This window comes from Ostrinia furnacalis, unplaced genomic scaffold (assembly GCF_004193835.3).
Source record: "Ostrinia furnacalis isolate ACB-3 unplaced genomic scaffold, ASM419383v2 OfSCF7452, whole genome shotgun sequence".
In the NCBI taxonomy this organism is placed as follows: Eukaryota; Metazoa; Arthropoda; class Insecta; order Lepidoptera; family Crambidae; genus Ostrinia; species Ostrinia furnacalis.
Window position 1 is genome coordinate 238,446 of NW_021137691.1, and position 12,861 is coordinate 251,306.

The window sequence follows — 12,861 nt, forward strand, 5'->3', positions numbered from 1 at the left end:
AATTGGTTTTTAAATGGTACATGTAGTTGTGCATGTAGCTTGTTTCGATTCTAAGTCGTTTGCAAAAGTATAATGACCACAAACAAGTTCATTAATTACTTATCGGCTGTCGTTATTATTATGCTTGAATGTAGGATATCGAAAATAATTTGAAAAATAACATGTAACTACAAATTAAGTCCAGATTTTTATTCATGTCGGTTACTGACCCTTAAATTTGAGTCGTTAAGCACTTCTGCTTCGATTGTCTCATCCACTTTAGCTAGAAAAACAGTTGTGAATCTGAAATTCACGGAAAACCCCACTTTCGAGATTTTTTACGAAAGCATTAGTTGGACTATGATTCATTAAAATAGAAAATGTATAACTTCGTGATTCAGGATTTAGTCTGTGTTTTAAACTTCTTTATTCTAGGAAATTATGAGGCGGAAGAACAGTTTTACCTTTATTTTATCAGAAAAGTTTTAATTCTAAAATAGATCGCCTCTACTTTTTATTCTCGGATTATGGGGAAATCAGAAAATGTAATGAACTTAGCTTATTGTGGATGTGTTAAAAAAGGAAAATCTTTTACATTGAATTCAACTACGAATAGGTACGACTTAGAAAAAGCAGCTTAGACTCGGTTCAGGTCGTGTTTCTGGATTTCGTATTTTTTTTAATTATTTTACTATCTAAACATTATTATCCGAATTTTGTTTTTTTTTTGTTGTGAATTGTGATCTTCTTAAAAAAATGGAAGAAGTGCCTTAATCATTAAAAAGTGAAGTCTCTTTCAATCTCTAATCGTACATTTGCATTCTCGTGTTATGAATAGCTTTTACTCTGAAGTATTAGCGACTGGTCGACATAAACCACCGCGTCCTTCACGTCACAAATACGCAGTAAAGTTTCAGATGTTTTCAAACATTGCACCTTCGCGACGGTTCGAGGGCCAAAAATTTAAACATAAATATCAAACAATTTTAGTACTAGTTCTGTTTGTGTGTGCCATTTACGCCAGCACGTCTGGTTTGTTACGCTTGATGACGGTGCTAGTTGCCTAGTGCTAATCCAGAAAATAAATAATTAAAAAATTAACATTTTACTTTCATCCGAATGCGATCCGATCCAATTTCATCCAAGCAAAGGGCGAATGTTGAGTTTTGGACAATTTTGAAAATATTGTAGCCCGTTGTAATATCTAGTTATCTACATAGTCGTCATAATACTATAATACTTAGACTTAATTAAGTGTTGCTGGACGTGATTGCAGGAAAAAATATTTATATTTTCGTTAATGACTTGTTTTATTTCCAATGATAGAGATAAAATTTATTTTTGTTCCAAACAAACAGAGATAGCATTTTATTTACTTGTAATGGATTGTTTGCAGTTAATAAATTTATCTTCATCGTATTTTGACGTGAAATATTTATTTTATGTTATTTTAAGAAGCATTTACGCTTTATTTACTGCCTTTTTTGCCATTGCCTAAGTTTTTTGAACTTGAACCCTTTCCAATAAAGCTGTCTCAACAAACAAGTTTGTAGACCATTGTGCCATAGCTTCGGGCTACAGACGTCGTAAAGAAGGCCAGAGCTATGTCGTCTACATAAAAAATCCTTTTGGTGATCGTGGTTACAGTAAACAAAACGATAAAACAGCGTTTTAACTTGCGATTCGGAGGCGCTGTTATGCCTTATTGATGAAATGCGAAGGTCGACTGGAGGTTTATCGCGAAAAGTAATACTTTTAATAAATACATAGGCCTTTTATTCATAAAATAATATGAAAAATAAACTGGATACCGCCACATGTACCCGTGGCTGTCGTTCTATTTTGTGAAAATTTTCACGGATTTTCGGGGGATTATTTCCAACTTGTATGTTATTATTGTTTTAATGTTGACCTCTCTTTTTCTAATAACCCTTCTCTTTGTTTCAGTGTTCGGAGTGTTATGCACAAATATATGGAAAAGAAGAATGAAGTTAATTTTGACAAAATATTTAATCAAGTCTTAGGTGAGTGTCATTTTGTCATTAAAATTGAAATAATACTTTGCATAAATGTTAATCGTATTAAGATCAAGGATATCAGCAAAATAATCTACTGTACTGTACTAAAATGTAGTGAAGTTGAATACAATAGAAAAAGTTAGTACTTATAATTTAACAATAACGATGTGGCCGATGAATATCATAAATCGTACCGCCTAATTTATTTAATTTAAGAAAATAGAAATAGGAAACCTTTATTTGATACGAAAATACAACTAGAAAAAGAAGAAGAGGAAACTAGTCTTTTCGTTTTTATATAAAACATTTTATTTTCAACGGCATTCAACTAATTAAAACAAGTTAATAGAACCCCCTTTGAAAACTTCCATTTTGTTTAAAGTAGCAGCTCAGTACCTCTAGTACGAAAAACTTTCGAGTTCGTTTCGTTTGCGTATTCAAAGTGTCATCGAAAAATTTTGTATGAAAAATTAAACAGCGCCCCCTAGGGCGGCTATAATATAGGGGGCGCTGTTTAATTTTTCATACAAAATTTTTCGATGACACTTTGAATACGCAAACGAAACGAACTCGAAAGTTTTTCGTACTAGAGGTACAGTACTATAAAGGCACTTTTTCAAGGAAGTGCAGTATCAATCTACGTTATTTGCCCTGTTTAATGGACGCTACTCGGCAGTCATCTAGCCTTAATGGACAGCGCTCGAGAGGGACCTACTTTAATGTTCCTCAGATGTTTTGATGCACAGTTAGTAGTTTGCGGTACATCCTTTACTCAGTACGACCTTTGCTTGAGTCAGGCGTGCCCAATATTTGAGGGCCTTTTCCGTAATGACGAATTTTGCTTGAAGTTGTAATTATTCAGTCATCTACTTCACGCTTAACACTATGACGTCTTGTAGCTGTAATAGGGGCTACCTTGCAACAAAAATGTGTAATCTGATGTACGCTGACGGTGGATGGAGCGACGGTAAATTTCTTGCACACGCTAAAACTGGCGTAAAGAGATTACCTACCCATTTGAAGTCTCATACAGTCACATTTCCATTGAACCTTGCAGAGAGAAGCATTGTAAACACATTGAGAGCCCTTTGACGCTCTTTTCATCTTGAGCGATTACTTCTGAGATTTTACAGCTCTCGGATTGGAGTAGCGTGCGCCCGTCTCGGCAAATACGTTTTATTAGCTTGCACAGAGCTAGTGGTCCGAGTGACTGCTCTTTCATCACGATTGTTTCGAGTAGGAAACAGTTAAACATCAATAGCCGATGTTTTCTTTGTTTTTAAGCGTAAGTGCAAAAATATCATCCATTTTAGGTATCTCTAGATAAGACGTTTTGTTTTGATTTTGATATAATTTATCAGCGGTGGACCAAAGTGATTTTGCGATTAAACTGATGTAGGTGTATGAACAAGAGTATATTTGGAGTTTCCCACATTTTTTTTATACCTATCACAAGTGCTGCAACAAATATTCAACCCTATCAATCTTTCCGTAGATATAGCGAAAACGGTAAACGGGTCGATCAAATAAAAATGCATATCATTCCAAAGATAAGTCCAGCTTATCTCAACTGCTTCATTTGCGTGCGTGCACTATGTCCATAGGACTGCCTGTCCGGATTAAGGCTGATCTAGATAAGTTTAACATGGGATCACTTTCGCAGCAACTTTCTTGTGGGGATTCGTATCGTAAACAAGATTAAACGTAAGCAGGGCTGAAGCAGCCGAGACGTTTGCGCACGCACGCCCTGGATTACGCCTGCCTACAATTGCTTGGATCTAATGAAGTTACCTCGTGTCGTTGAGTATAATTTTCTTCTCAATATAACTCGATATCTTAGCTTTGCATCGCGAGTTGAGATTGCTGACTCGGGCTTGAAGTATTTAACCAGAGTCTGTCTTTACATGGAGTTAAGAACTCATCTCTTGGAGATGAACATGCGATTAAGAACGGAAGTAAAAGGTTTTTCGTTATTACGCAAGCATTAGAAAAAAGTTGACTCGTTGTGTGGTGTAGTGTACAGATAGAGGTCCATGAAATCCAGGTCATTGATGAGTTTGATGACTAGACTAATAAATAAAAGTTTACCTATGCTTGGGGATTCATAGCAAAATAAAACTGAGGAGCGATTACGTAGCCCGATAAAAGCGCGTTATCGTCTAGAATAAACTAAGCATTTAACGCAGTTGTAAAATCACTCTCTCTAATGTTCAGTTGTAAATGTTTTCTTTAGCTAAATAAATTTAGGATGGTCATTATGGAGAAGTTTCTACTTAATAAAGCTTTTTAACAGTTCATCGTAAACAATTATTTATTTTGATTGTGTGCCAGCTAAGTATACCTTTCTTTTGCTGTGCACTGTCTGGCATCTGTATTGATACGTGTCGAGGATTTTCTCTTGTCGTGGCTAAACACATTTGCAATCCCTTGCTCAAGCAAGGAGTGTCGATATCGCAGATTTCTCCAGAGACATCCGCACTACAACGCGTTTATCTCGGTTGCTTACTTGTATAGGAAGGAACGACAGCTTGCAGATTTTGCAACGAGTTTTAAACTGTCCCCTTTTGACTAAAAGACTAGGTATAGTCAGTGTCAAATAGTTTGTGACACCCAAAGTGGCCAAAAAGTTGACAGCACAACCTTATTCCCAATGTAACAGAGATGTCGGACTTTTTGGCTAATTTGGGGCTGGGTGTCACGAACTATTTGACGCTGATTGTAGTGATTGTGACAAAAACAGCCAGATTTCATAGTGTATTGAAATATCGTCTAAATAAATGGCATGTAAGTCAACGGTCTCAATCTCAACGTCATTCTTTAACGATATTTAAATTACAAATTGATGATGACTAAAGGTAAATGGTACTTCTTTGACTGTCAAACCGGACTGAATTCGTGCGAAGTAACGTGACTCATTGACTCATCGTTACGCAGGTTGCATAAAAATCCGACATCAGTGCGTAGAACTTATCAGACTTTCCTTCCCCGTCGAGAAAATGAGCGCAGAAAAACCTTCAGTGGGTGGGTATTGGGGATGTGACATTGTATGTTAAAAAGATCCCATCAAAAACAATACTTGTCAAAAAAACCAAGTCTCGCAACTCAGTTGTTCTACGGTAAAAAGTTGTGAGATCCATGTAATACCAAGTCCAGGCCAGGAAATCTTTAACGTTTTACATAAATTATTGACTTGGCCATCGCACTAAATAATTTAATTTACACGTGTTTTCATGCGATGGCCAAGTCAATATATTTATGTAAAACGTTAAAGATTTCCTGGCCTGGACTTGGTATTACATGGATCTCACAACTTTTTACCGTAGAACAACTGAGTTGCGAGACTTGGTTTTTTTGACAAGTATTGTTTTTGATGGGATCTCATTTCTTTTTGTATTTTGTAGACAGCAGTTATGTATCTAGAAAACTGGACCGAAATTGAAAAATTTTACTCGACTTGGCGGTTGCACTACCGTGCCCCCAAATATTTTAGTTTTTCCTTGATTCATACACCAAACACTACTTATATTCCAAATTTGAAGCTTCTAGGTCTGCTAGAAGTGCCTTAGAGTTTTGATGATCGGTGAGTCAGTGAGTGAGTCAGTGAGTCAGTGAGTCAGTCAGTGAGTGACAAAATTAAGTAACTTTGACCCGTTATAATTCTTAAACTACTGGTTCAAATTGAATGAAATTTTAAATATACCGTGTCTTTACAATGCCTGCATAGCTAATGAAAATTCAGCCTTCTAGTTTTATCCACAACGAAGTTACAGGCGGTCGAAAATGGCCTGAATTGCTTCGAGAAAAGGATGGTACGGCCGTGCCGCTTTTTTGCTCGACTTGGTGGGGGCACTGCCGTGCCCCCAGATTTATTAATTAATCGATTGTTTTACTTAATATAAAATAATCGCCGATAGATAGGTTATCTTTGTTTAGCGATATATGTTTAACGCTTGAATTAATTATTAAAGATACCTAGTCACATAACAATGTAGCAAAAACAAATAGCACTAGCGTCATTCTATGACGAACAACATAAAAAAATCGCGAATGTAAAACATGAAAATCGTTTATTATAATCAAATCTACTCGATTGTTTTTCGTAATCGATAATAATACACATCCTTACTGGGTACGTATTTGGCCGCTCCACTTTTTCGGGGCGTCAATGAAACCCTCCGAGATCAGTTATGATTTATGAACTCGCCTGGTTCATGACCGGAATTAATGTTATGACGCCTACATATCTGCGGGCGCAAGTTTTGTCGTCCCACTGAGAAATTAATTTAGACACTTCATAATCATTTATTTCTCACCTCTCGGCTGCGAGCGGTTTATTTATTCCCGCAGACGTATATCGGCGGTTGTTCTTATATTCTAACTGGAACAATACTGTTAAAGTGGGGCGATGCGATTGATTAGACTACTAGAGCGGTATTAGTTCTTGCAACATGAGACTCATAGCATTATGGACGTCATCCCCGCAGTAAATAAATTGAAGACTTTCGCATTGAACAAATCTTATCGGACAACATATAATGAAAAACGAGCGTATATTCGAATATGGGTTTTGCTTTCTTCAGTTTATACCTCTTTGTATGTCTTCTTCACACCCTACTTCCTACTCTTAGTACCTACCTGACCTGATATCCGCAGACATCATGGACGATAATGAAAGTCTAGATTTTCGTTTTTCAATTTAACCAGCCCTGTGACAAAAAGACTAGTGTTACTTTACACGTGCGTCATGATGACTGATTCACGCAATTCCTATCTACGTCAGTTTAGCACAATTCCGTGGCGTTATGAATGGAAAGCGAGCTGGCGTCTGGTGTACCAGCGAACAATGCAAGATTCACAGTTCGTCGCGTCTCAACAAACGTTACCAGTCCACACAGATCAGTGTTATCTATCGGTTATCAAATGTCTAGTGCTGATATGTTATTTATAGTACTAATTTAATATATTTTATCGGACTATCTACGTTATTATTACCGTTTAGAACAAATTTAAGGTAGAGAGGCTCATATAAGACAAGCGACAGGAGGTGGTGACGCAGTATCCCTTTGTAATATAATTTCAGTGGGAGAGACTGGGGCAAGATTACCTATTTGCTTATAATAGACCCTCGCTTTTCTGATTTCTGCTGCGTCGCAGAAGTTGGCCTAGTCTTATCAGGAATTCAAGAGCCTAATCCATGCAATTATGATATGGATATTCCGTAATTTTTATTTTTATTGCGTAACTATACCAATTACAATTACACTTGGCTGATTTTGTTTTTTTTTCCAAAATGTCGCTTAAACCACATTTTGTGCTTATGCTATGGCAATTTTACAGAGGGAAAGCAACCTCTTATTAAATAAGGAAATCAATTGTGGTCTAAGGCTCTTATCAATTGTGATTGCCTGACATAGAGCACCTAAATACTTACGATTATGAGTACCTCTTATACTATAGAAGTGTTCATATTTCCGCGGAGCAAAGCTCCCGGGATGAGTTAACAACGCAATTTACGACGGCCCCAGTTCCACTCGCAGTAAATAACTTTATCGGGTACTGCACTGGACGTTGAACAGCCCTATACGTGGAACAAACCGACGACGCTGTCAATAATTTCAATAACTTTTTCATTTTATGCGGGATACGTTTTACATTAATATGAAAATGATTTTACTATAACTTTAACAAAATACTGGAGCTCCTAAGTATGTAATTAATACGAACGAGCTTATCAAAAGCTGAGAGGTTCCAGAAAAGGCAAAAATAAAATTAAAGAGGCCGAAATCACGGCAATGTAGGTAGAGTTCTTTGCATTTTTTGGATTCCTACAGCTAAGTAACAAAATGAACCAATATGGTCAAACATGATTTTATGATCAATATTTATCAAATATTTTCAACCGACTTCAAAAAAGGAGGAGGTTCTCAATTCGACCCGTATGTTTGTTTTTTTTTTTTTTTTTTTCTATGTTTGTTACGCGATAACTCCGCCAATTATGAACCGATTTGAACGAATCTTTTTTCGGCGTATAGGTAATACCTCAATGGTGGTCCCATTTAAATTTAATAATAAAAAAACAACCCCCAAGGGTGGAAAATTGGGGATGAACTTTTTTATACGCAATATCTCCGCCGATTATAAACCAATTTGAACGATTATTTTTTTGTTGAATAGGTATTATCAAAAGGGTGGTTTCATGCGAATTTGAAGAAAATATTTCACCCCCAAGGGTGGAAAATTGGGGATGAACTTTTTTATACGCAATATCTCCGCCGATTATGAACCATTTTTTTTTGGTCTCAGTGTACTGCCTACCTTCAGTGGTAACATCAAGGTAATAATTAGTTAACTAAAAAGCAAGAAATAAGTAAAATTTTATAAAAAAAAATAAAACCGACTCCAAAAAAACCTACACTAAAACGTAGAAAAATAATTACTAATTACCTACTTATTTATTAGGACGNTGAAAGGAGATGGCGACTTACAACCGCCATCGCCCGCAACCGTAACCGTACCGCAGCCGACGTCATCAAAAATAGACTTGACGGAACTCGCGACCGCCATCGCAACCGCAGCGGGCGCCGGACAGCAGCCACAGTATATCGGAGAATTGCCGAACTTCAGTGGCGCGCACTACGATTGGCTCGCGTTCAAAGCAGCCTACAACGAGACAGCGAGTTTTTTCAGCGAGATAGAGAACATCGCACGACTCCGGCGGTCACTTACCGGACGAGCAAAAGAAGCCGTGACCTCTTTGCTCATAGTGAATGCGAAGGCGCAAGACATCATGCGCACTTTAGAAATGCGCTTTGGCCGCCCGGACTCTATAGCCCTGTCCGAGATCGATAGTTTGAGAAATCTACCGAGACTCATCGACTCTCCGCAACAGATTTGTGTGTTCGCCAGCAAAATACAGAATAGCGTAGCGACACTTCGTGCACTTGGGCGAACACACTACCTCTATAATCCAGAGATATTGTATAGTTTAACCGAGAAGCTTACACCGGCGCTTCGCTACCGCTGGTATGACTTCGCCTGGGAGCATACAGAAGAGGAACCGGACCTCATCAAGTTCAGCCGCTTCATCGAGCAAGAGGCCGAGAAGTGTGCTAAGTTCGCTGCTCCCGAACCAGTTTACCGAGAAGACAGTTACCATTATAGCAAACAACAGAATATCCAGCGTGTCTTCCACATAGAAGAGAAGAGAGTACAGCAGAGACCGCCGTGCCCAGTGTGCGACGGCAACCATTCCGTTACCGACTGTGGCAAGCTGAGAAAAGCCATCAGCAGCGCACGTTGGGAGATCGCAAGACAGAAGCGCNTTTTTAGTGTAGGTTTTTTGTTTGGAGTCGGTTTTATTTTTTTTTATAAAATTTTTTATCCACAACGAGGAAGCTCTTGGATTGCACCTCACTCACCTGATTGAAAGTTTTTTACGCTTTGAGTCAGCGGTTTCCCAACGCTTACAATGCTCCTTATGGAAAGTCCAATATTTATGTTGATTCTTATCCTTACTGTTGATGAAGAAACCGCTATACATATTAATGAATAATATCTTATATCATATCATCGTAGTGAAAATTTAACAACCGTTAATGATGTAACATAACACAGATTAACACAGAATAGCGTGAAATTATTAAGGACCAACCAACCATTTCCCTAGAAATTGGTATTATTTTATTGCTCTACGTCTACAATCTCATAATTTCTGGTGTGAGCTATTTCTTTGGGAACTGTGAGATACTATTTTTATTTGCAAAAATGCGGTCGATTTGTTAGATCTGTGTAAATATACTGGTCGATGATATGTTGCAATCGGTAATTATTTTGAGCGTCACGATGACTGACGGCCGATATCCGTGTCATACGGTGGCATAGTTTATTGGTAGAGCCCTAAATATTATCCTAAAATCTTATAAGATATTTTGTAGTTGCCTTTGATGAGTACTTGTCGTCTGCTGTATTAGGCTCGTAGTTTGAAATTGAAACTACATAGATAATGTGGACTCATACATTTGAAGGATTTGCCACACTCCGATGCAGTCTGCGGCTCGCATAATGTATGATTACTATGACTTGACCGCAGATCGCATCAGATACCTTTGATTGAGTTAAATATTGAGTTTAAGCTTGAATAGTTTTGAGCCTTATATGATCTTATCGTATTGCGGGTACAGTAGCGGATTTAGCTAATAAAATGGTTTTAATACCACGATAAAAGATTGGTTTTTGATCCAGCTTATCTAAATTGATATTGTATGCCGGTGTTACAATTTAACACTGAATAATAAATAAATTACGAAACCATGATAATTATTTCTAATGAAGTTTGATTAATTCATTCATACACAAAGTTCATAAAACGGCAAAATAATGGTTCCTATCACAGTGACCAGTGACGGAGATCTATTACCATGAAATGTTAGTGTTCACTGCGGTAAGTGGTTATTACGTTCATTCGAGTTGTACCGATTGAACGAATACCACAATTGTTTACTTTGATTCTTAATGTTTATTTATATGCAAGTTTTTTTTTAAATCTCTAAAATGTTTTTGCATCACTTTGTTCGAAATGTAGGCTAAAAAATAAAAATCAAACCAAATCGATTGAGAGACTTAAAACTACGTTTATTAGCTACGATTTTTATTAATAACATCATAATTAAATTTGATTTAACTAGAAGTGTCTAAACATCACTGATGCGCAAATGCTCTCATTCGTTCTAAGTAATAAATCGCAATAGCCGTCTTATCTCTTCGCGCTCCAATCAATCCTTAGAAATTAACCTTATGAATATGTAGGTAATTCGGAACAATCAGAACTTAAGAATTTTTCTCTCTATCGAATAGCGATAGAGACAAAAATTAGCAAGAATTTTATTACATGTCACTAACAACAACTCATTGCTACGTCATAAAATTTACTGCGTGATGATATTTTGTACAGTCGACAGCACGTCAGATTTTACATGTTGTTGCAATATAGCACCTAATATAGCGAAATAAGATTCCAAAACATTTACGTAGCTATATGCCGCCTTATGTACTAAAATGCGTGGTTAGTCTTACGTACGGCCTTAAAGACGCAATTGATACTTGGTCGTACCATTTGACGTGATAATTGGACATTAGGTAAAACGCTTATGAGTTTACGATCGATTTAGCGTCTAGATCCTAATAACCTGACAAATACAGTCATTTTGATATAGCCATAAAATGACTGATAACAATGTTAATAAGTTATTTTCTTTTTTTTTTATTTCACGTGGACAATCATTTTTATGATGACATAGGAAACATACTGACATAATTTGTTCCTACAATTTTTGAAAAAAAAAAAAAAAAAAACAAACCTGTAATATTTTAGTTATTATGTTAGGTCAGTGTATGTAAAGAAAGACACATTCCTAATTGTTGTTTTTGTTTCAGGTTATTTATTATTTAAGGAATTTTGTGAACAAACGTCAGAAGAACCAGTGCCACAATTAAAGTTTTATGAAGAGGTAAAGTAATTATTTATAGTTCATGACTAACTTTGTTTACTTAAATGTCGATTTGAATAATCCTATTAATTATTTATGCCTTGATAACAAAATAGAATGCCTTATAATAAAACTTACACCACAGATATTTTTTTCTAGCAAATAAAATATTAAATATTACTTCTAACTTTCAAAGAATTTTTAAAATAAATAATAAATAAAGTTAGTGCATCGAAATATTGTGGAAATATGCACCAGATTTACGACATTTATAATGCAATAAGTTAAGTTTATTATTTTTTCAACAGATTAAATTATATGAAAAACAAGAATGTATAGAAGAAAGGCGGAGGATCGCGAGAGATATTTATGACAATTTTATTATGAAGGAACTATTAGCACATTCACACGTAAGTAAATTTTTGATGTTTTAAGATGTGACGGGACTTTAATGTGTTGTAAAACTTGTAAAATATTGAAAGTCGTTTAATATTTTATGTTAACATTTTATTACATGTTGAAGTTTACATGTAATATACATGTACTAAATTCTGTTTATGTGCCTCATTTTGAATCATCAATTACAAAGTGAATGTCACTACCAATGATTTCTTCTGATCAAATGTTACACGTTATTAAAATTTGGCGTAACTGATTAATAAATAGTTTCTCCTGTTATTTGTCGGTTGCTAAGGTTGAGTCCGTTTCTCAATAAGGACCTCAATAGGGATGCTCACCGTGATAAAATCTTATCAATGATTTTAGACAACAAACGTTTGGGCTTATCGCGTAAAATCGATAAAATCGCATGATAAAGGCTTATCGCGGCGTACATCCTAGGTCTACTGGCCTAAAGCTTTATCTGCCAGTTATCCTCTAGGCAATGCACGCCATATCAATGTGAATATACCTTAGCAACCCTCGTTGACGGACACTTGGCGTGGTGCCCGACGGTACAGATAACAATCGATAAGCTCTATGCCCACTAATGTCTGGTAATTCCTGTAATTTGTTCCTAATGAACGGGATAATCTCACTTAAGATAAATCATCGCAGTTGAACGGGCTCTTTGATTTATCGGAGTGGATGAATCAGTTTTATTGGTCAATTGCGCTATTCGACTCTGATAGGTGTTAATGTGATAATGCTGTTGATTTTTTACATTTATATTTTTCTTTGTTCAACACAATCGATTTCTAATGACCACCAGCGGCCTAAATTAATATTCTAACCACGAATTGCTGCCCTACTTACTAGACACAAATGTTAGTAGTTGGTTAATATTCGATAAGTAGATATAATTTTTCATATTATCCGTAAGATAACGATACTTTTATGCATTGTTCATTGGAAAGCCTTGTTTGAAATTCAGCTATGTC

At 36.2% G+C, this 12,861-nt stretch overlaps 1 protein-coding gene across 2 annotated transcripts in view; it reads left to right on the forward strand.

Annotated features, from left to right (window-relative positions):
* Positions 1-12,861, forward strand: part of Gprk1 (G protein-coupled receptor kinase 1) — a 49,083-nt gene that overhangs the window by 9,217 nt on the left and 27,005 nt on the right. For both annotated transcript variants that reach the window (XM_028320775.1, XM_028320774.1), the window contains exons 2-4: positions 1,927-2,003; positions 11,430-11,503; positions 11,791-11,892. In XM_028320775.1, coding sequence (XP_028176576.1) covers positions 1,927-2,003; positions 11,430-11,503; positions 11,791-11,892 — 253 coding nt within the window. The remainder of the gene's footprint in view (positions 1-1,926; positions 2,004-11,429; positions 11,504-11,790; positions 11,893-12,861) is intronic.